We start from the raw sequence: 24,269 nt of genomic DNA on the forward strand, positions 1-24,269 counted from the left end.
TACAGCATTAGAGACAACGCCTGACACCTAGAAAGTCTGCAGGAAATTCAGGGGCTGAGGGTTCCGAGGGAGCATGAGTCAAATTCGCCAGACAAATGAATTTTCTTTCGAAAAGGGATTTCAGCGGGAGATCTAAGGGCGTAGGCTTATAAAAACGTTCATGCTTGGAGGGGCCTTCGAGACCCTCTGGGGTGGCGGTCGGCTCGCCGAGCAGGCAGGCAATCTGAGCCGTCGTCAGGCAGTGACTTCGCTGAACCCGGCCCTGGTCAGTGTTTTCTCCACTGCCGTGCAGGGCACTTCCAGCATGAGAGCTGAGTGACCCAGGGCCAGAGGGAGCACCTTGGGTGCGTGGAGTAACGAGTGAGTAACGTGAGACTCGAGTCTGCCGACCACTGGCTTCGATCCCAGCCAGCTCAAGGCTGTCCCTGATTAGCATCTCTTCCAGCCTCTCCGCACCCCGCCCCCCACCCCGCTCATTATCTCACCACCCTGCACTGGACACACTCAAGGATGTCCTTGCAGCTGGAGCCACGTGAAAAAAAGCCAAAGAGTGGCTTTGAAATATTTTATTCATTACCCATCCATCTTCATAGAGATAGATAATAGTCCAGCTGCAAAAATAAATATTTGAACTCTTGAGATTCTCCCTATGCACCCATAACAGCATTATCAAAATACAACCCCTTAGAGCCAATGGTATTATTTTAAATTTCCTTTATTTATTCTTTTGTTTGTTTTTCGAAAGACCAAATTGCCATGTGGATTTGCTTCTTTGGTTTTTTGTTTTTGTTTTAACTATTTTCTTCCAAATAACCAGGTTTATTACAATGACCAAAGATGCAGGAAGCCCTAACTCTAAATTGATCCCTAAACACCAGATGAACTAACTTTCTTATCTGCTGTTACTCCTTATTGCCCGTGGGGACAATGTCAGGAATCTTTGTGGCTGTCGTATATTAGCCGAGGGTGTTTGGGATGGGGTTTATGGGATAATCTCATTTTATTATGTGGAAAGCTATAGATAAATAGGCACAAAATTAAAATTTTTCACCAAACTGTCAACTTTTAGCGTTGCACAGCATTCCTGTACAGGCAGCCTAGGCACAGATTTTTCTGACTTTATAAGCAGTAATCTCCTCTTCTCCCCTCTGATGTGCTCCCACAGCTTACTATGCTTTTCTTTCATGGCATGTATCATGGTTTGCAATTAAATGTATTTGTTTTCTATTTGATTGCCTGACATCCCCGCAAACACCGCACTATAAGCTCCATGAGGGGGAGAGTGAGACCTTTTCTCTTTTGCCTACCGCTGTTTACCCAGCACAATGCCTGGCACATAAAAGTCAGCACCCAGCCAATATTTTAAAGAGAACAGTCACTGGGAATACAGTAGAAGACATGATAGCATAGAATTTGGTGGAAGGGTAGATCTAAACAGGACCAAGTCCAAAGTATTAGAAGCAGCTAAAGGATAACCTGTTAGTGACATCTGTTGGCACAGTGACCTGGAAATGTTTGCTACTCTAAGCACGTGGAGTTATGGAAACTGAACAGGATTTGCCATCTGAAGGCATGGGCTTCAATCGGTCCCTTAGTACTTGTATGACTATGAGCAAGGCGTCTGGGTTATCTGAGTTCCAGTTTGTTTTTCTGTAACGTAAGGATAATAATATTTGTTGGCACAGTTGGGAGAATTAAATGAGATTTATAGGCAGTAAAGTATGTAAATCTGAATTATCGTTGTCATTGAAAATAACTTTGGCCTCACGTATCCTTTGTTGAAAATGCTGCCATTTGGGAGTTGGTTTGTAGTTAGTTGGCACCCTGTTAGAAGAGGCATCTCTGGGACTTCCCTGGTGGTGCAGTGGTTAAGAATCCGCCTGCCATTGCGGGGGACATGGGTTTGAGCCCTAGTCTGGGAAGATCCCACATGCCGTGAAACAGCTAACCCCATGCGCCACAACTACTGGGCCTGCGCTCTAGAGCCCGCGAGTCACAACTACTGAGCCCAAGTGCCACAGCTGCTGAAGCCCGCACGCCTAGAGCCTGTGCTCTGCAACAAGAGAAGCCACCGCAATGCGAAGCCCGCGCACCACAACTAAGAGTAGCCCCCGCTCGCTGCAACTAGAGAAAGCCCACGTGTAGCAACAAAAGACCCAATGCAGCTAAAACAATAAATAAAATATTTTTTTAATAATCTATATTTTTTGTTTTTTATAAATTTATTTACTTATTTATATTTGGCTGCGTTGGGTCTTTGCTGCTGCGTGCGGGCTTTCTCTAGTTGTGGCGAGCAGGGGCTACTCTTCATTGCGGTGCGCGGGCTTCTCGTTGCGGTGGCTTTTCTTGTTGCAGAGCACGGTCTCTAGGCGCGTGGGCTTCAGTAATTGTGGCACGTTGGCTCAGTAGTTGTGGCTCACGGGCTCTAGAGTGCAGGCTCAGTAGCTGTGGCATACAGGCTTAGTTGCTGCACGGCATGTGGGATCTTCCCGGACCAGGGCTCAAACCTGTTTGTTTCCTTCATCGCGTTTCCCGTAGTATCCAGAATGACTTTCCTTGTTTGTCTGCTCTGAGTAAATAGCTCCATCAGGGATGGGATATTTTCTTCCACTTGCCCTTAAATCCCCAATGTCCAGTCTGGAGTCAGGTCAGGCACTAAATGGCTGTTGGTTGAATGTTATTCATTTTCTACCCCAAAGCTACCTCGTGTCTTATAATTTCTGTTAAAAATCACAAATTCCCTAGTGTTAACTCCTATACTGGGAAGGCTTTGCTGAAGACCTCTGGAGTATTTCTCCCCTTACCACTGTCTACTGCAGATCGCAGTCAGTAAAATTCAGTGGTGGGCAATGCGATGCTTCTCATTTCCACAGGTATTCTTTTTTTTTTTTTTTTTTTTTTTTTTTTTTTTGCGGTACGCGGGCCTCTCACTGCTGTGGCCTCTCCCATTGCGGAGCACAGGCTCCGGACGCGCAGGCTCAGCAGCCATGGCTCACGGGCCCAGCCGCTCCGCGGAATGTGGGATCTTCCCGGACCGGGGCACAAACCCGTGTACCCTGCATCGGCAGGTGGACTCTCAACCACTGCGCCACCAGGGAAGCCCTTCACAGGTATTCTTTTAGCCCCTTATCTTCCCACTCCTGTTCATCCATCCAGGAGAGCCTGCCTTCCTTCTTTTCTCTCTTTGTTCTGTTACTAGCAAACCAGAAGAAAGCAACCCAAATGGGGATCAGGCTGGCTCCTGAATTAAGGAAACAAAAGGTGATAGAATGAATGTGAAACTAGACCTTGTGTAGAGCCACTGCCATAAACCTCAGAAGCAGCTGCCCTTAACCTGGGGCATATGGACAGGCTTCAGGGGATCAGTGCATCCCTGAAATGGTGCACAAAATGTCAGCATACATTTTTGTTTACAGAGAAACAGACCTGGGTTTCTATCAGATTCTCAAATGGGTCTGTGACCAAGTAAAGGATTAAGAAGCATTGAATTAAAGTCCTTGGCAGTACCAGAAGTTGCCAGAGACTGCACAGAGAGTTCAGTTCACTGTTTTGTCCTCCTGTACCCAGTTGGTCCAGGACTACATCATCGGTGCCCTAGGCACTGGGAGGAGATCTCCCAAAACAAAAGCAGACAGCACTCCTGCCCTCAAGGAGCTTACTGGTAATTTTTTTTTTGGAAAATACAGACAATAACACCCCCTCCCCCAGACACACACACACACACACACACACACACACACACGCACACAAAATAAACGAATAATGTGCTGCCTGGTAAGTACCATGAAGTATCATGGAGTGGAAAGTAACTGGGCCAGAGTCTAGAGGGAATCCCTGAGGAGGTGACATTCCAACCAAGACGTGAACCATGAGAAGGAGGCAGCCATGGGGAGTTGTGGGGAGAGAGCATTCCAGGCAAATGGAACTCAGCACAGGGCCTATGAAATGGGAAGAGACCTAGTATGTTCCAGGGCCCAAGTGGGCCCTGCACTTGAACATAATGAAAGAGAGGGGCAGAATGGCAGAGGGAGTGGGCAGGAGTCAGATCTCTTTTAGGCCAAGGGAACGAATTTGGATTTTATTCTAATGAATTTGGATTTTATTCTAAGTTCCCTGGGAAGCTCTTGGAGGGTTGTTTTTGTTTGTTTGTTTTTTGCGGCACTCGGGCCTCTCACTGCTGTGGCCTCTCCCGTTGCGGAGCACAGGCTCCGGACGCGCAGGCTCAGCGGCCATGGCTCACAGGCCCAGCCACTCCGTGGCATGTGGGATCTTCCTGGACTGGGGCACGAACCTGTGTCCCCTGCATCGGCAGGCGGACTCTTAACCACTGCGCCACCAGGGAAGCCTTCTTGGAGGGTTTTAGGCAGAAAGGCAACTTGATCTGATATATACTTGAAAGGTCAATGTCACTGCAGGGTGGCTGATGGATGCTAGCAGGGCAAGAAGGAAGGCTGGGCGATCAGGGAGGTGTCTGATGGTGGAGAGAGATGATGGTGGCTTGGGCCAATGTGATCTTACTGTAGATGCTGAATAGTGATCAGGTTCAAAGTGCATTGGAGAGGTATAGCCAAAAGGGCTCGTTAGTGGATTGTAGAGGAGGCATGAAGGGGAAAGAGAGACTGATAGATGACTGGTGGATAGTGTGCGTTGACTGGGAAGGGGACGACTTTGGCAGTGGGATGCACACAGATTGGAAGTTGGAAACAATAGTTTTTTCTGAGGTGAATTAGATTTGAGATGTGTTGAGTACACAGAGGGGGCCAGGCTAGAGAAGCAAACTTCTCTTTGACAAACGTAGAGTTGTCTACGTCTAGTATTTGAAGCCCCAGATGAGATCACCTAAGAAAAGACTAGGTAGAAAAGAGTAGGGGACAAGGGACCAAACCCTAGAGGTGTGGAGGGGAGGAGGTTGACGTAAGGGACAGAGAGACACAGCCAGTGAGGGAGGATGAAACCAGGTGCAGATGATGGCATGGAAACCTTGGAAGAGACCCATTCCGGAAGGAGGAAGCTGCCAACCTAGCTACATGCTGCCGCGTTGGTAGCAGAAGGGCCATTGGCTTTGGCAAGAATTAAGCCATTGATGTTTTTGGGAGAAACAAAACAGTTTCAGTGGAGCGAGGGGGATGCAAGTCTTCCTGGTGGGTTGAAGAGACAATGGGCCATAGGAGTTGGAGTATAGACAGCTCCTTTGAGGTGTTCTGCTGTAACATGGTCTTGGAGGAGAATGTGGATGCGGGGTTAAAGAAAGTTTTGTTTTATTTGATGAAATAGGTGAAATATTTCTTGGCCAGTGGGAAAGAGCCAGTAAAAAGAGAGAAACCGATGATGTTGGAGAAGGAGTGAAGTATTAGTATTATTTTAATATTAGTATTATTTTAATAAAATAGTATTATTAGTATTATTTTAATGAAAGTATTCATTAGAAGTAAGTGAACATCTTTTTAGATTCATTTCAATGGTTTTCTGTTTTCTCTAATTACCTACTGTATTCTAAGAATAAAGTTTTATTCTACTCTTTGATACCTGGGTAGAGTTGATCAGCTGCTTTTTGGTTTAAAAAATGGCTCTGTGAGTTAACCTGAGAACCTTGACATCATTGATAACATTGTTTCTGTGGAGAAAAATGTTGTGAGTTCTAGAAGGTCTTTGGAATTTGGCCTATTTGGAAACCAGGGTCAGAAATGACAGGGTAAGTTTGGCTCTTTGCAAAGAGCCAAAGGGCATCTGCTCTCATAGAGTTGGTTGACCTACCTTCCTTTTCTTATCTCCTCCTGTTGCTGGATCTCTTAGCCATATTGAGTGTTGCCTTTCAGAGCATGGAAAAGCCCTAGCTAAATCTGAACCCATAGCTGCAAAGAATTCAGAGCGTCTCATAGTAAAGATGTGATCTTTACTTTTAACCACAGGGAGAGGACTGAGACCCTTTTAAACTATATTGTCTTGTGTAATAAAATTGCCCTTGAAAAATATTGTGCATAATTGTATAATTAGTGTTGAAGATTTACACGAACTTTTATATAAGGAGAAAACTCCATTATTCACCTTCCAGTGCATCTCTCCCAGAGTGAAAGCCAAGAAGCTTACAGTGACTTGCCAGGCTCTCCTCGGGGACCCTCCCGTCACCCCTCTGACCTGACCTCCTAGGCTCCCTTTGCTTCACTGCTCACTCTGCTCGAGCCACACTGGGATCTGGGTCTTTGGAATGAATGTGCAAGTTGTATCCTGTCTCAGGACCTTTGCACTGACCGTTCCCTCTTTTAGAAGGCTATTACCTCCAGAATATTCACCTAACCAACTCCCCCACTTCTTTCAGATCTGTCGTAATCATCCCTTCAGCAGGCCTTCCCTAGCCACCCTATGTAAAATTTCAGACACCCCTCCTTGACAAATCACAGCCTCTTCCCTACATTACTTTTTCTCCTTTGCACTTATCACTATAACATACTCTATAATTTATATTTTGTCTCATTTATTGTATAGTTCTATCACTAAACAGTAAGTTCTCATTAGAGTAAGGAATTTTTTGTCTGTGTTGTTGACTCTTGTATAGCAGGTGCTCAGTAAATATCTGTTAGTTGAATGAATAAATGAATGAATGGATCCCTTAGTTGTCTTGGCAGTTAATTTGCATTTTTACGTATCATATTTGCTTAAAATAAGGAACAACTGCAGGAAACAGCGGAAATTTTTTATGTGTGTATGTATATATGCATATGTGTGTGTGTGTGTGTGTGTGTGTGTGTTTATGTATGTATGTCTCCATATACGTAGTCGTTCTACCTAAATTAACCCAGAAGTCAGCGAGATTCTCAAACAAGTCATGTTGTAAAGATAATTCAGTTCCAGAGACAGTATAGAAGGTAAGAGGAATGGTTTAAAGCATCTTTGTCAGCCAGAGTTTGGGTCCATCCTGACTTTGTCTCTAAATCTGGGATACTCTGGCCTCCCCTGAACTCACCCCTCCCTCACCCAGCCTCTGCCTTCCACTTCCCACTGCAGAGGCTGGCCTCAATTTTTCAGCTGCGGGAGGGCCCTAAGGGATGAGATGTGAATGATTAACTTTGGTTGAGACTCCTTCAAGATTACAATCTGTGCTCCTGGACACATTTGCTTTTTCATTCACCTGGGAAGCCCCACTAGACCCTCGCTTCCTCTCCGAGCTGACCTTTTATTCCCCCACTTTTGGGTCTGGGAGGAATGGCTCTTCATTCCCCCTTTGAAAGGCTTCTGTTTGCTGAGCAAACACTGACCACACCGAGACCTTGCTTGGGGCCAGTTATTGCTTCCTCGCCTACCCTCCCCCCTTTCTAAACACGCACTCGTAACCCCCTATTCCCCCAACTGATTGGAGAGGCAGCCCGGGCCAGGGAGAGAGCCTTTCTCAAGGAAAGTCTTTGAAAGCTGCCGGGAGCCAGCTGGTAGGATTTTTGGAGAGGGCGAAAGGGTTTTGGAGAGCATCTTAATCCTCCTTCATTTTAAAATAAAAGCTTGTGGCTATGACATTATTTTGCCTTTGAATTCTCACTAATAAAACAATTGTTCATTGTTCACAGCATCTGTTTACATAGCTCCTTCTGAATTCCTTGATTACAGGTTTTAATAGGGATTAGATGGTGCAACCCCTTCCCATCACAGAACTGGGACTCTCTCCCGTCCCACCTCCCCTCCTAGCCTCTGTACTGTAATGTTTAAAGTAGCCATGCATAGACCGAGCGTCTTTAAAAAAAAAACAAAAACAAAAGCCATGAGGAATTAATGCATATTTTTGTTGGCACCGCATCAAAATTGACATCACCGGAAATAACGTACATCATTGTTAGCTATACAAATAGGTATCTTTTCCCTCTCAGATTCAGAAGTTATCTCTGTAGCCTAATCATTTCAGTTAAATGCTTTGCATTCAATTGTTGATGGAATTAGTTAAGTAATGTTACCGTCAGTGATTTCTGTGTCATTAATAGTAGCAGTTTTAGCTGAGAGACTTTTTCCAACATTTTAGCACAGTCCATGGGTTTTTAGAATATTCTTTCACGTCTGGGTTTTATTCAGCTTGACCAACTGTTACCGACTCCCTTGGGACCATAGGAGCGCCCTTCCACTAGGTGCTTTACGGTAGAGTTTGGTGTTAGCTTTTGCTTTGCTGAAACTTTTCACAGCTGACTTGGTACTAGCACTCAGGCCTGACCTCTCGCTCCTTCGGCACTTTAGGGGTTAATTTTGTTGGTGGATCCGGTTTCTTTCCTGGGCAGGGGCATGGAGATCCCCTTCTAGCTGGTACTTCAGTAGCAGAGTTGCTGGGTGCCTGGAATTCCCAGGCCCGGCGTGGGCTGGCTGGCTGGCTGGCTGACGGAATTGCCTTCGTGAGATTCATTCAGCTTCTTTGTCTGCTTTCTCGAAGGACCACAATGTAGTGAAATGCTCTGGCCTAGGAACCTTACAAGGTAGGACGATATTCTAAAATTTCTAGGGCCTGGGGCAGGGTGTGGTGCCTGTACTACCTTGGATGGTATCGGAAAGCCATGCAGAGAAGCCAGTGGTGCAGCTGCCGAAATCCCAGTGAGCTAAGTCGCGGGGGAGTCACTGGTCAGGAAATTCAGCATCCTTTTCCTTCCCACCCCAGCCCTTTTCATTTTAACCTTGATAATCTTAAAGGCAGCCTGACAGAGCATTACCCAAATGTCCTTGGTCCACCTGGACATTTGGGTAATGTCAGTATTTTCCAGACCATCTTATCAAATTAGGCTGCTGAGACCAAAACACTGGGTGTTGATCACCAGCTCTCTTAGGTCCTTATTTCAAGCTTTTTGGAGGAGACTTTTGAGCCTGGGGGGGGGTGGGGGAATTAGAGAGAGGCAACATGGGCCCCGCGCGAGGGCGAGGGCTGCTGGTGGTTCAGAGGGCCCTGATTGAAATGACTTGCAGTTGGAGGTTTTGTTTGGAGTCTGAGAAGCCGGGTGAACTTGTGGTTGTGTTTACTAATGCTGCAAATTACCAGGTGGGTTTTTTTGTGGAAACTAGGCTCTGGGAGAGATGGCATAGATTTAAGTAGGAGCACTTTTCTTGTTTGTTAGGGGTGCTCTAAAGCTGCCCAAAGAGGAGCATTTTTATTTTTAAGCCAGACAAGGGGAAGAGAAAACAATGTTCATTGCCACCTACTACTTGCCAAGCACCTAACAGGCATTGTCTCATTTAACTTTTCTTGCAAAGCCAGCAGTATTATTTTAAATTTTGAGGTGAGGCAGTGGGAGCCAGGAGAGGTTAAGGGAACATGCTTAAGGTCACACAGATACTAGGCAAAGCTGGGACTGGCCACCACCCTGCCTTCCTTGTTGGGCTTGGCAGATGGCTCAGGATGGTTTTATCTGTAGGTTTAAATGTGGATTCAGCTGGAGGAAGGGCAGTTTTTATTGTGGAGGACTCACCAAAGTGCACATGATACTTGCAAGCACGGCCTGCCTGGGCCTCTCAGATTCGGCTTGTCTCTGGAGCCGGGTGGTATTAAAAAGTAACTGCTTTGGCAGCAGGACCTACCTGGGAGTCTGCTAATCTCTCTGAGGCTTTCGGAGTCATGGATGAATCTGTGACTGGATTTGTGCTGGTTGGCTTTGTACCTGGTTCAGGGGGGCAGAAGCCCAAGTGAAAGTCAAATCTGGGAAGGTCAGTGGCCTTGGAGGTGGCCTTGGGCTGCTGGAACTGTGCCCTGGAACTCTCCGGCTGCCTCCCAAGAAGCTGGATTTATGGAGTCCCGGAGGGAGAGGTTGTACACCCAGAATGTTAATGCTGACCCAGGCTTGGCACTAGCCGTTCACATGTGTGACGGAGATGGCTAATTAGCTAGGGCTGAGCTGCTCTTGGGTCCCAGAGCTGATTTGGAGTGTCTGTTTCTTGACCCGAGTTCTTTTTCCTCCCCATCCCATTGCCCCAGAAGACGTAGCTTAAGGGCAGACCCCTGACCGGCAGCCCTGAGGCAGTTGTAGTTCTGTTTTATGCATTCAGGTTCCCGGACTCCTAAGATGTATGGGGAGGTGAGTGTGAGTATGTGTGGGTGGGCGGTGTTAATGGAAATGTTGGGACCCTCACATCCCCCCACCTACTCTAGACCTAGGGCAGCCAGTCAGTGCCCTGTCTGGGATCCCCACCCCAGCTTATCTTTAACTACTTGGAGGTGTTTTTGAAATAAGTTGACTGCATTAAAAGGTGTCCTGGGTTTTTTGGAGAACAAGTGAGAGTTCAGAGTTCTTATATGACTATGATCTGCTTAAAAGCCTCTTTGCCTCTGCTCTTAGGTTGAATGAATGTGGTTAAGAAGAGCTTGGGTTTTAGAACCATGCAGATCTAGGTTCAAATCCAGCTCCATTTATTAGCTCTGGCACCGTAGGCAGGTCACCATAGCCCCTGTAAGTCTCAGTTTCCACATCTATAAAAAGGGGCTGTTGATAGTTTGTGCCTTATAGTGTAATAGGAGTGTGTGGGATAACATATGTAAAGTGCTTTAGCAAAGTGCCTGGAGCCCACTATTAAAACTTTTCAGCTTGTGTGAGCGTTTGCTGCTATTTTCATTAGCTATTGCTGAATTCTGTTGATGTATAGGGTACTCATGTCTTCTGGTAAACAGAACAACAGGACGAGTTTGTTGAGATCTTTGGCAAAAGCCAGGCGGCTGTGGACCAAGTGTCAGCAGCCTTCTCTGGTGGAGCCTTGGAGGAGAGAGCCCTTTGTGTAGCTAAGGCCAGCAGACACGCTGGTGCCTATTCTAACAATGAGGGTATAGGGCATCTGGACCAGAGCTCTGGGGTTTGTAGCCCAACCAGCCCCTGGAGCCAAAGGAGGAATTTCACGCTTACTCAGGGGACCACCTACTTGTCGAAGGAATGAGTTACCAAAATGGGACAAAGGTGCCATGGGGTGAAACTCAACCCCAGGCATTCTGAGTGCTACTAAATCCCCTTGGAGCCTTCTTTATGGGGTTCCTGTTTCCCCCTCTCCACCTCAAATGATTGGCCTTGCACCTGGCACTGTCTGTAGAAGCTGCTTCTCCCCTGGGACACTGCCCGTTTATGGCAGCAAACTCTTGCGCTAGAACTTTATCATCTATTGCATATTGTGGGCCTGTGTCTCCTTCCTGCGGTCCTTGCAAAGTCCCTGGATCCAGGGCTGCAGCTGACAGGAGCTGGTTGTCTCCTCTGTGCCTGGAGATCTGATGTGGTCCCACAGAAGGCTTATGAGGACTGGGTGTTAATTAGCACCAGATCACACAGGCGGAAACCTGGGTCTCCTGGAGGTGAAGATGCTCTGACAAAGCAAATGGCAGGGCTAGGGTTCAAACCTAGATCTGTTTTGCTTTTTCCTCCAGAGCATATGCTGCCTCCATGCAGAGCCTTGGGGGTTTATGGTACCCTAGCCCACTGCTAGGTGAGACTAAATTTACTGGGATTAGTGTCTAACTCTGCCCTTTCTTTAATTTGAGCTCAGGTTCTGGGTCAATTTGCAACAGCAAAACCCTGGAGGCTGATCCCAGGGGTGAAACCAGGAAGGGTGGCTTGTTTGCTCATCGCTGTTTTCAAGTAGCTATCTTTTTTTTCATGTGGAAAACTTTAAAGTCCTTTTAATACACATGTAGGTGTTCATGAAAATGTGTCAAATGAATAAATAAATGAGGTGGTTGAACGCTCTCGGATCTGTGTATGAATCCCAGCTTCAACAGTTCCTAGTTGTATGACCTTTGGGCCTTTCTTTCCAAGCGTTAGTTGTCTCATCTCTAGAATGGGTATAGAATTAGTCTCTATCTCATGGTACCCAGGAGAAAATATAAGTAAGCTGTCGTTATTATTATATATTATATTATATTATGTAGTTATTATTTTTATCATAGAGTTGAGCAGATTAAATGAAAGAATGCAAGTAATATAATTAGCATGGAGTCTAGCACAGCTTTAAACTTCAATTAAAGTTGGCCCTTATCATTCTCAGATAGGCAGCGAAAGGTAGGTTTCTGCAGGAGTCCTGCTGCATTCTTTGAAGGTCGATTTTCTTAACAGGCTCCGGCAGTGCTGGGAGGAGGTGATGCTCCTGAGAAAATCTCCTGGGGAGGAAATAGTTAACATACCTGTCTGGTGGGAAATGGAGGTAGCCAAACCTTTTCCCTTCCCCAGGGGTTGCTGCTAAGCCCTGGTTGGGCTTGCTCACTCATCCACACCAAAGGATCTCATTCCGCTGGGCCCTGGGGTTTCACAGGAACAATTGCCTTGAACAATAGCCAGAAAACAAGTTCCACCAGTCTGGGCTTTTGCAAGTGAATACAGCTGTCAGGGCCCTGGAAATGAGCTCTGCTGTGATTCTGGAGCAGAACTGGAAAAGTGAGCAGGTAAGGCCGGGACACAGCCCTGGGTGGCTCTACGGTGCGGGCCTAGTCACCAGGAGAGAGTCAGAGGCGGGGGCAGGGCTGTCCAGACTGTTTCTGAGAACGGTGAGGGCCTTCTGGAAGTAGACCCAGCCCTTGGGGTTTTGAGGGAGAGGGGATTAGGATCCGTTGCTTTGTGAAGGCTGCTTTTGAGAACCAGAGTTACAGTACTTCATCTCTGCTAACCTGCTGTGGTTTATTAGTGAGCAGAGAACTAATATTTATCTGCAATCTGATTTTTTTCACATCATTTAAGCTTGTCTTTCCCTTACATAAACAACATTATCTCACAGGGAGTCCATTTGGAAAGTGTAATGACCCTCCAGATCCTTCAGTAACTTTTCAGAGTCTTTTCCTGAAAGCCAGGATTCCTTATGCCTGGGTGTGTAAATCCTAGTGGAAAAATCTGTTTAATCATCCCTCTAACCTTGGGATTCGGTTTTGCCTTTTTATTTCATGGAAGATGAAGTTGTAAATATAGTATCACGTTAATTCAGAACCATTACAGATTCCTGATATATCAAGATACTCCCCAGAAGAGCTCAATATTAAAAATGTGTCCAAATTAGAGGTGATTTCTCAGGAGGGTCTGGTGAAAGCAGGTTACTCTTCCTTGGTTGTATGGAATGCTAACTCCCTACAACAGTGAGGAAAACAGGGAGTGTGAGAGGCTGGAATAATTTATGATTCTTTCACCTGCGTTTTTCATAGCAGATAGCTTGTGTTTGGGCTGTTAAAATTGTGCTTTAAGCCCTCTGAGTGGCATTTGAATTCCTGACACAGTGATGTCAGAATCTCTTGTAAGACTCTGAAACTGGATCTCCTTGTCTTATGGGCCTTTCCATTTTTTAATGGATTTTCTGGTCACTTTGGAGAGCCTTGGCTCTGGTTAAAATGCGGTGTCTTGGCCAACATGGGGTCTCACTGATATTATACTTGGTTGCTGTCAACCAGTCGAGGTTCTTTTGAGATTCTGCTGGTTAGCAGACAGAGACTTTGAAGCTGACCTACAGGTACTCTCTTTCTGACGAGAGGCATTGAGACCCTGGTTGAGTCCTATCCTGATGAGCTCTGGGCTCTTAGCCTCGGTTCATCCAGTGGAAAATGGGAGGTGGAATAATCCACGTACCGTGCCTAGTACAGTGCCTGGCATTTGGTAAACACCGCCAATGGTGGCTTTAAGTATTAGGTAAGATTGCGTCTTATTCCTCTGTGGATAAACAGTGGTCTCATGAAGAACCTCTTGTGCATTGGGTTGTAATGCCTCTATAGGAGGGTCTCAAACTCAAATTGCCGGGTCAGTCAGGTAGCGTATGTGAGTGCAAAGGCTCAGATGGGGGGTTGAGTCAAATGGGAAAGCACGTGTCTGTCTAAAGAGAGCAGTTACAACTCAGGGCTAAGAAATCATCTCCTGTGTATAAGATATTAGCACCTATTCCAAATACTTGAAAGACTCAGTGTGGGCTTTAAAGATAATCATTTAAGGGGTGAAATCAGCCACGAAGAAGCCCAGAAACTAGGAAGTGCAGTTTACTCCTTTGGTAGCTTTTACTGAATGAGAGGAGATGCTCTGACCAGGGGGGACCTTCAGTGCCCCTTTGCCTCTACTAGCTTTTCTCTGAGCTTAAGCTCCCAGGATGGCAGTTAGAAAGCACCTCTGGGATGGCTGCATCCACCTCCCTCATGAGAGACTGGGAACTAAGAGTAAGTGCAATGTCCAAACTCTAATAGGAAGCAGTTCTGGGGAGGGCTGGGGCCAGGGCCTGGCTCTCGTGGCTCCTTGGCTTTGCCACTTCCAAGCCTTGAAGGAGAGCGCAGCATAGCAGAGAGCATCGGTGGGCCTGGGCTTTGCCATGCTGCCGTCTGTTGCCTTGTGCCGGCACTTGGCTGGTGGTTTGACGGGCTATTGAAGGCTGTAGAAATGTCTGAAACCAGTGCAGTTTCCTTTGCTGACCTTCCCATTTTACATTTTCCTTTGTGTCTGAGCTATGTGTTCTTGCCTGTCACATCTACTGGCTTTGCGGTCAAGGGTGGGGACAACTGAGTCATCACTGTACCCCCCCCCGGAACCTCACGTGGCGCCTGGCACATAGAGGGTGCTGGCTGACGGGGTGAGGTGAGCAAAATGAATTCAAGTCCCCTGGCTCGGGACTCAAAAACGTTGAGTTTAGGAGTCTTGAAGAAAAATAGCAAATGTTTGGTGGAATTCTTTCTGCCCACCCACTGGCAAAAATAGGTGAAGGTCATCTTCCAATCTGATCACTTATAACTGCAGTTGTGCCCTGATATGACCACCAGTGGAGGACCTTTCATTGAGGACAAAAAAAGGGACATGGCTGTGATCTGGAGGGGAAATGATCTTTTTGTGTTGATGGTTCTGAGGAGTCAGTGGAAGCATCTTCTTGCCATTTCTCTAGATGTCCCAGCCAAAGAATTTATAGGACATAAACATCATATGCTGTTTTGAAATTAAAAAAAAAAAAAAAAAGACGGGAACCAGCCAAGCTGTGGGCCCCACTTGCCTTTTAGATTCCTATGATAGAACCCGAGGCAGGAGGAGGCCCCCAGAGTTCTGCTTGTTTCCCAAGGCTATTGAGCACAATGCTGTTTCCACTAAGACTTTTGGAGTAGTCTTGGCAGTCTTACAATATAGAGTGAAGGTGAAGTGAAACGGGAAGACTGGTGAAGAGAATAGATGCTGTCTTGTGTTCATTTATTCTTCTGGTCGTTCATATAAAAATCATTCATTCACTCACAAAATGAAATCTGCTTTAATATTTTTCTAAATGTCTGAGGAACGCTTTTGTACCCAAAAAGAATGTCTTAGAATTAATTAGGTTTTACTATTCAACTGTTGACATTTTAATTTTGAAACCTGTTTTCTTATAAATCTTATCTGTAAGTCAAGTATTTTTGTATGCATTAAGAACGTTTCCACTTGTTATTTGATTAGTACTTTATTAATTCAGACTTGAATTTAATTAGTACTGTTGGCAAACTTGGATAATTAAGTTTCCTTCAATATTTTATTTTATTTATTTTTTGCTGCACCGCGAGGTTTGTGGGATCTTAGTTCCCCGACCAGGGATCGAACCCAGGCCCCCAGCAGTGAGCATGCCAGGTCCTAACTACTGGACCACCAGGGATTTCCCTCCTTGAATATTTCAGATTGCATTCGTAAACTTAACATACCTGGTTTCCTCATGCTCTCCAAATGTTGGATGGGGTAGACTTTAGCAGGCTAACAAGCAAAATCTTTCTAAGCACTTAAACAACCCTTGCAAATCAAATAATTTATGACATTTATAACTTCAGTTTGTCCAAAACACTTCAATTTTTTTTGCAGTCTGAATCCAATTCTTAAATCTTTCATCTTAAACATCTCAAATCAAAAATCAGTACTCATTTAGGTTCGAATCACAAGACTATTCTTTTTAGAGTCTCGTATATTTTTTTAAATATTATAAATATAGAGAGATCACCCCAGTGATCACAAAGCTTTCACCCTAAACTTAAGTATTAATGTTAGGATTTATTTCATTATCTCCCTTCATCTTTTTGAAACTTTCCCAGGATTTAAAGTCACTTACTCCCAACTGAGGGGAGGAAGTTTATCCTCTCGGGTGGGCTCAGAACCATCATGTGGTTTTTCTCAATCAGATTCAAGGGCAGGATGCAGGAATGGTCCAATCATAGTCCAGAACGATTGTTCTGGAGCCACGGCTGAGGACACTGTAGTTCTTTCTGCCATGTCATCTGGGTCCCTCGAGCCTCTTACCTGGAATTTTGTTTCACCTCACTGCAAACACAAATCCTCTGGGTTTCTTTCAAGTTTGAGTCATAATCATGTTTTGTAACCTCTTTCAACATTTATCGCCCGACTTGGGTCAGTAGACTTGTACCCCATCCCAGGTTGTACCTAATTTCCTTTGCCACTTGATTGGATTCAACTAATGTCCTTACTGCCTGAATGAATTCTGCATGCTTTCCACATTTTTCCTGTCTGACTCTCAACCACATGTCTGGAGTCATTTTAGAAACAAATTGCAATTCCCCAGTAGTTAGCACAAGTATACCGAGTGACAAAAACCTAAGCAAACTCGTTTTAAGCAAAAGAAAAGAATTTTATTAGTTCTCACTGTTTGGTCTCCCAGAAGTGGCTTCTGGCTTCTGGACTGACTGGATGCAGGAGCTCATGTGATGTCATTCCTCTTGCCTCTGCTTCCCTGCCTCTGGGCTAACTGCTTTCTAAGGCAGGTAAGGATGAAGGGGCCAGTGGGTCAGAGGCAGCTCTAGGCTTCCTTTGCATTCCTTCCAGAGCTGTGTGTCATTCTCAGCATCTCCTGTGGGGGGAGTGCTCTTTTAGGCAAAGTTAAAGAGCTCGTGCCAGCACTTTGTAACCGTGAAGAAGTTCCTGGACAACGTGAATCTCTAAGAGGGGGCTAGCATACCCCACGTTCTCTTGTTGGGACCACATTGTTATCACAGAGCATCTTATGGACCCAGTTTTCCTTAGGATGCTTCTTGGAACTCACTGACCTTGATCTTGGTGGCTCATGGCCATTTATAATACCCTGAATTTTAGAGAAAGGACAAGTTGGAGCTAAGTGATTTTATATCTAGATAGATCCGTCAGTGTCCCCAAAGATCCAGAAGTGAGGGAGACATGGCTGGTTTTCCGAGTGTGGGGACAGCTCTGGTTTCTGACACACAGACAGCCCTGGGGGACACCAAGGCCGCTCTTGTTCAGCATGGACTTCCCTTGTGTCGCTGCTCCTTCCTCCTCCTTAATTTCCCCTCTCCACTCTTCTGTGGGGTAGATCATTGGTTCGCCCCTTCTGGGCCAGCTCAGTTTCAAGGACTTCCTGTAATCTCATCATAGCCTCATGATGCTCTGGGCACTGACGTGGGAAGAATCGTGTGTGTGATAAGTGCCACATGCCCCTCTGCAACAGCATCTCAGTGTTGAAAGGCCACAAAGGAGGAGCGGGTACAATTTCAAAGCAAAAAAATCTGGGGCTTGGATTCATGGGCATCTGTTACTAAGTTCCTTCCTTCCTCGCCTCCAGCCCCACTTGTCTCTTGGCTGTCCTCTTTCTTCTTCGTTGGATTATGGGAAATTTTAGATACGTTAAATTGCTAACCCTAGAGAGCAGATGCAATTAAAGACTCATGGGATTTTCTTTTCATCATGAGGGTGGATTAGAGTCCTTTCTCATCTGTTACGTCACCCTTTTCCCAGCAGAGCCTTCCACAGTTGTCAGCCTTGGTGGTGTCATCCATGTGTCACCCATAAGGCAACCGAGGCAAGGAAGTTGTGACTTGTCAGAGGCTGAAGTGGGAGGGAGCCGGGCTCAGAATCCACTGCTGGGGCTGCGTTTTGCATCAGAACTTGCCCTGCCCGTCTCTCCTGTACGTGAGTTCAGTCAGGAGGTGTTTAATAAACACATACTGTGTGCCTGGAGATGGAGTTGATGTGAGGCTGGCATTGCTGTGGCAGCACTGCTCTGGAGGTGGGCTTCAGGGTCAGGGAGGGCTTCACTGCCGGCTCTGCCATGCATCTGCAGAGAGCCCTGGACGGCAGCTCTCACGGCCTCAAGCTTCCTCATTAGGAAGCAAGGCCACCTGTGAGGGAGTAGGAACGTTGCTGAGAATACGTGCAGATACTGTAGAGTTGGCATGTTGGCAAGTACTCAGCCAGCGGCTGTTGTGAAAAATCGGATGATGCAGGCCAGAGGGAGCGCGTGCTCTGCAATTAGACGATTCAGCGTCTCAAGCCCAATGCCAAAGTGGACTGCACGGCACTGGGCAAAATACTTGTTCTTTCAGCCTTGATCTCTTCATTTGTCAACTGGGGAGGATAATAGGTCCCTTACAGGTGTGATAGGAAGAGTGGAGACATAAGTGATGTATCGGAAGCACCTGGCATGATGCCTGACACCTGGGATGCACTTGTTACTATCACGAAGCAGACCCCTGCATATGCTTGGAAAGTAGGACAGACCATCATACGGAGAACAGCTAGAAAACTGCAGGAGTGCATAGAATGAACCCAAATGCGGAAGACTGTGGGGATTCAGAGGAGGGGACTGTGAGGGTGGGCCAGAGCATTTGGAGAAGTCCTTAAAGGAGGATTCCGAACCGGATGGAGCCCAGGCCAAAGCAGTGTCATCACAGGGGGGGAGCCGGCTAAGACCCGGAGCTGCGGGCTGCTGCAGGGCCTGTGAATTCATCCTAAGTCCTCTCCTGAGCCCTCACACTTCCTGCCTTTATCCTCCCTACTTGAGAACCACCTTTGCATGTTTCCCCTGCACTTGCGTGGGACCCTCCAGGTGGGCTTTAGGAAGCCACATTGGCGGGCTGAAGGGAAAGGTGATGAAAACAGGTTTCCACTAAGCCTTGTCTTCCTGCCTGATCAGTAGAGCTGAGACAGGCATCCTACAAGCTGGTGGAACAAACTGAAACTTCCTCTTGATTACTTGGGGGAGTATGGGGAGCTCCTGGCTTTCTAAATCTCAGATATCGGCATTTCGTTTTTGTAGTTTGGTTTTTTTGGTTTGTTTTTTCGAGATATCATTGATGTACAATATTATTTGTTTCAGATGTGCAGCATAGTGATTCACAAATTTTTTTTAGTTTTTTATTTATTAATTTATATTTATTTTTGGTTGTGTTGGGTCTTCGTTTCTGTGCGAGGGCTTTCTCTAGTTGCGGTGAGCGGGGGCCACTCTTCATCACGGTGCGCGGGCCTCTCACTGTCGCGGCCTCTCTTGTTGCGGAGCGCAGGCTCAGTAATTGTGGCTCACAGGCTTCAGTGCTCCGTGGCATGTGGGATCTTCCTGGACCAGGGATCAAACCCGTGTCCCCTGCATTGGCAGGTGAATTCTTAACCACTGCGCCACCAGGGAAGTCCCAGAGCCACCCTCTTTACTGTGATGCCAGACGGCTCTCTATTACATCAATTTTCAGTGCACACGGGCATACGACACGGCCCACTTCCCCAGGAGGAAGCCCAGGTTCGGGAGGCTAGCATATCCCAGAGCAGGAGTGGCAGGGTCAGTATCTACACCCAGGGCTGTGTGATGATGATGCATTGACTTAACCACATTACTCCACCATTCAACCCTCCACGGTGAGCTGTGCCTCACTGAAAGGCCTGCACAGCGGCAGCCTGATGCCTCAGAAACGCCAGTGTCAGAACAATTCCACTCCTGGATATACATCCAAAAAAACAAAAACACTAATGCAAAAAGATACGTGCATCCCAATGTTCACAGCAGCATTATTTATAATTGTCAAGATAAGGAAGCAACCTAAGTGTCCATCAACAGATGAATGGCTAAAAGTGTGGTATGTACATACAATGGAATATTACTCAGTCATAAAAAAAGAATGAAATTTTGCAATTTGCAACAACATGGATGAACTTAGAGGGCATCATGCTTAGCAAAATAAGTCAGAGAGAAAAAGAGAGGGCTTCCCTGGTGGCTCAGTGGTTGGGAATCTTCCTGCCAATGCAAGGGACATGGGTTCGAGCCCTGGTCTGGGAAGATCCCACATGCCGCGGAGCAACTAAGCCTGTGAGCCACAACTACTGAGCCTGCGCATCTGGAGCCTGTGCTCCGCAACGGGAGAGGCCGCAACAGTGAGAGGCCCGCGCACCGCGATGAAGAGCAGCCCCCGCTCGCTGCAACTGGAGAAAGCCCTCACACAGAAATGAAGACCCAACACAGCCATAAATAAATAAATAAATTTATTTTAGAAAAAAAGAAAAGAAAAAGAGAAATACTATATGATAGCACCTACATGTAGAATCTAAAAAAATACAGCACACTAGGGAATATAACAGAACAGGAACAGACTCACAGAACAATCGAGTGGTCACCAGTGGGGAGATGGAAGAAGCAAGGGGCAAGATGGGGTAGGGGATTAGAAGGTACAAACTACTATGTACAAAATATATAAGCTGCAAGGATATATTGTGTAGCACAGGGAGTACAGCCAATATTTTATAATAACTATAAATGGAGTATAACCTTTAAAAATTGTGAATCACGGGCTTCCCTGGTGGTGCAGTGGTTGAGAATCTGCCTGCCAATGCAGGGGACACGGGTTTGAGCCCTGGTCTGGGAAGATCCCACATGCCGCGGAGCAACTGGGCCCGTGAGCCACAACTACTGAGCCCGCACTCTAGAGCCCATGAGCCACAACTAGTGAGCCAGTGCTCTAGAGCCCTTGAGCCACAACTACTGAAGCCCACACGCCTAGAGCCCATGCTCCGCAACAAGAGAAGCCACCGCAATGAGAAGCCCGCACACGGCAGTGAAGAGCAGCCCCCGCTCGCCCAACTAGAGAAAGCCTGCACGCAGCAATGAAGACCCAACGCAGCCAAAAATAAATAAATAAATTTATTTTTAAAAAAGAGGGTGGCTCTGAAGCTGGGGCAGCTGGATCCAGGTCCTGCTCCACCTCTTACAGTCTGACCTTGTGCCAGGCGCCTTACCTTTCTAAGCCTCAGTTTCTCCACCTGTACAGTAGGAAAACAGTAATCCTTACCTTTTGTCACTCGATCAAGTACAGCAGTGTTACACTGATGGTGGAAGCTTACTTTATAGCCTCCTCAACTTCCCACTGCCATGTGTCTAAATCAGCAAGTATTTATTGAGCACCTGCTGTGTATCTGCCACCCTGCAACCAAATAGATGAGAAAATGCAACCGGCTTGATGCTGGCCGGGCGGGGGCTGGAGGTGGCACTGCAGATAGAGGGACCAGGGACGGCCTTTCTGGGGAGGTGACTCTTCAAGTGAGAAAGAAGAAGGGACAGGTGACCAAGAAGAGGTACAGTAAATGCAAAGCCTTGAACATGAAAACCCAGAGCCAGTGAGCGATGGAGGGGGGCCCAAGACAGGACTGGACGGGGAGGCTGGATCACAGGGTCTTGAGGGCCAGAGTACAGAGTTTGGGTCCCTGAGAAGCCGCTGGAGGGTTTGACGCAGTGGAGCAATAGATCTGATTTGTGTTTCACAAAGATCTTTCTGGCACCGTGGGGAGGATAGATGGTCTGGGAGCAGACGAGGAGCACAGAGCGCAGCCGGCCTGTTGGCAGTCACCTAGGCAGAGCTAAGCAGCTGGGGGCGCAGGGCGCAGGGGCGGGGAGGGCCGTGCACACTGGGAGAGATTCTGCAAGCAGAGGCGGGCGGACCTGGGGGTTGACTGAATGTCTTGGTGTTGGGAAGCAGGAGGCAAGGCAGAAGAAAAAAGCAAACTATTGCTTTTGGAGATTTGACTTGAATGGTGGGGGACGATGGTCTCGATGGAGTTGAGGGTTGAGAAATGGACTCTATTTTCGATGCATCCTGGGACATTATTAGAGTTAGAACTGCCAATGGAGTTGGTGGGTTTTGCTGACTTTTGCACTTTCCTTCCCTTGGCTTTTTTGCTCCAGGAGTGGAGTCCAGGGAATTCACATAGCAGTTCTTTCTCCTGCTCTGAGCCCCAGGGAGGGTGCCACTGCTGTCTCTTTCTCTGCCCCACTGTCAGCTCCAGCCCCCAAACCCACTGCTCCTCCGCTGGCTCTAGGCCTGGCAGGTAGCCCTTGGCCTTTCTGAAGTTCCCGAGATGAAGCTGAGGATGGGGTAGGCAGGGTGTAGGTGTCCAGCCACGTCTGCTCAGGGAGGTGCCCGCCCTTCAGGGGAAGGTACACATCAGCCACTTCACCCAGCTGCCAGACGAAACGGGTGGATGGCACCCTTGAAGATGAGTCACATCAGAGGCAAAGGAGCTCTGTCTGGGGCTTTGTGACACCGGAGCCTTCGGGGATGGTACACACTTGTCTGTATCATCAGACGCTGCTGAGCTGACGCAGTGTGAGGTCTTGGTGCTCAGGCTGTGTTTGTCTTGGCAGCTGGGATGACAGCAGCTCCGTCAGCAGCGGGATCAGCGACACCATAGACAACCTCAGCACGGATGACATCAACACCAGCTCCTCCATCGGCTCCTATGCCAACACGCCTGCCTCCTCGCGTAAGAGCCTGGATGTCCAGGTAAGGAACAGGGTCCCTCCCAGAGCCCCTGCCAGCAGAGAGCCTTGGGCTTGTGGGCCAAGGGGGCTCTTTGGGGTGCACAGAATCTCCAGGTCCGTGAGATGAGGCCCGACCTCCTGCTTGATGCCTGTGCTCTTACGTCTTCACTCTGTCCTCTACCTGCAGGGAGAGGGTGGGGTCCAGCATCGGGGTACGCTAAACGGGAGTGGGGAGACTCACCGCTCTCACTGTGGTGGCCTTGGCAAATCCTGTTTCCTTCCCGGACCTCAGTTTCATCATCTATTTGGAAAAAAAAGAAAGAAAAAGGATGTTGGACTCAACTGGCCGTTCTTAGTCTGGAGTGCGCGCCCATGGCATTCGTCTGATCCCTCAAGAGTGCTGGGGTGGGAAGAACGTTAAGAAGCCTGGGCTGGAAGACCAGTACGTCCCAACAGATCTGTGGGTCGTATCCTCCTGCCAGTGTATTGTACTTGGCCCACAGTATCACTCTTCTTTTAAATGGGGTGGCATGTCAAGTTTTTTAAAGTTCATCACTTCACATGATAGTGAGCTTCTGGTTTCTCTTGAAAAATCAGAAGATATCGCCTCCCAGAGTCTATATTCTCCACAACCAACAGATGTCCAGGTGTCCCCGCCTTTGGACAGGGCGCCCATGCCGCTGTGTGCCAACCAGCTACACCCTTCAAATACCTGCCTGTCCTGAGGCACTTGAGTTTCCAACCCCTGCTTTAAACTCTCTGGTTTAGTGTTTCAGATGCAGTGCTTCCAAAGCAGTTTTGTGTAGGTGTGTTTGCTTCCCCTCATAGCATCCCTCAGTGGTCAGGGGGATTGGTTCTAATAAGCCCATTTTACTAGTGGACAAGCGAGTTGCCATCCTCACCGCCAGTCCCCACAGTGGCACTGGCATATATGGACTGGAATCCTTTTCAGGATGAGTCCCTCCCACCAGTGGCGCCCGCTGCCTCGGGTGAACCCATGTGAAGGTCTGATGGGGATGGAGTCTCCCAGAGGGACCTTTTGAGGGCAGAGCTGACACAGCCCCTTCTTTCACTCCCTTCCTTTCACATCCGCTTCCTTTCTCCGCTCTGTCTCACTCTGGACAGATAGGAGCTGCTTTGGGAATCTCTTTGCTTTCAAAGGTATCTTTCTCTTTGAGGACAGGGCTAAATGAAGGATGTGTCAGAGTGTGGGATTAATTCTGTACCACAGAAATGTAAACACAGGCTGCCTGATGAAATCTATTAGGTGTTGCCTCTGGGATTGCCTATGACTTCTTGAGTTTTCATTTTTAGCCTGAATTTCTAATTATCATTGGCAAACAAGGGTGGGTTGTGGCGGTTAAGGGAAAAAAAACTACCCAAGTGAAGGGAGCCCAGAGATTTGGGGGGTACTGATAATGTGCCACATCTTGATCTGAGGGGTAGTTATGCGCGTTAATTTCAGAAAATTTCTTCCAATTATATACTTAAGATTGTACATTCGGTATATGAATGTTATACCTCAATTTTATAAAAGTTAATTTAAAAAACCAAAAAAACCCCTAAGCCACACCACCAACTGATCACTGTTTAATTAGTTATTAGACACAAGTTAGAAACACCCAGCCCGACTGTGTCCCTACCACTTGCCAAATGTTCTAATATCCACAGGTTCCGGGACTTCCCTGGTGGTCCAGTGGTTAGGACTGGGTGCTTTCACTGCTGTGGCCCAGGTTCATTCCCTGGTTGGGGAACTAAGATCCTGCATGTCGTGGGGCACAGCCAAAAAAAAAAAAAATCCACCGTTTTCCTTTCCTTGTGGACACTAATTTTTTTTTTTTTTT

At 47.1% G+C, this 24,269-nt stretch overlaps 1 protein-coding gene across 1 annotated transcript in view; it reads left to right on the plus strand.

Moving 5' to 3' along the window:
- NAV2 (neuron navigator 2) overlaps positions 1-24,269 on the plus strand; it is a 401,022-nt gene that overhangs the window by 302,436 nt on the left and 74,317 nt on the right. Inside the window, exon 15 of the mRNA XM_060019685.1 lies at positions 22,309-22,447. Within this exon, the coding sequence (XP_059875668.1) occupies positions 22,309-22,447 (139 nt within the window). The remainder of the gene's footprint in view (positions 1-22,308; positions 22,448-24,269) is intronic.

Source organism: Delphinus delphis, chromosome 8 (assembly GCF_949987515.2).
Source record: "Delphinus delphis chromosome 8, mDelDel1.2, whole genome shotgun sequence".
Taxonomy (NCBI): domain Eukaryota; kingdom Metazoa; phylum Chordata; class Mammalia; order Artiodactyla; family Delphinidae; genus Delphinus; species Delphinus delphis.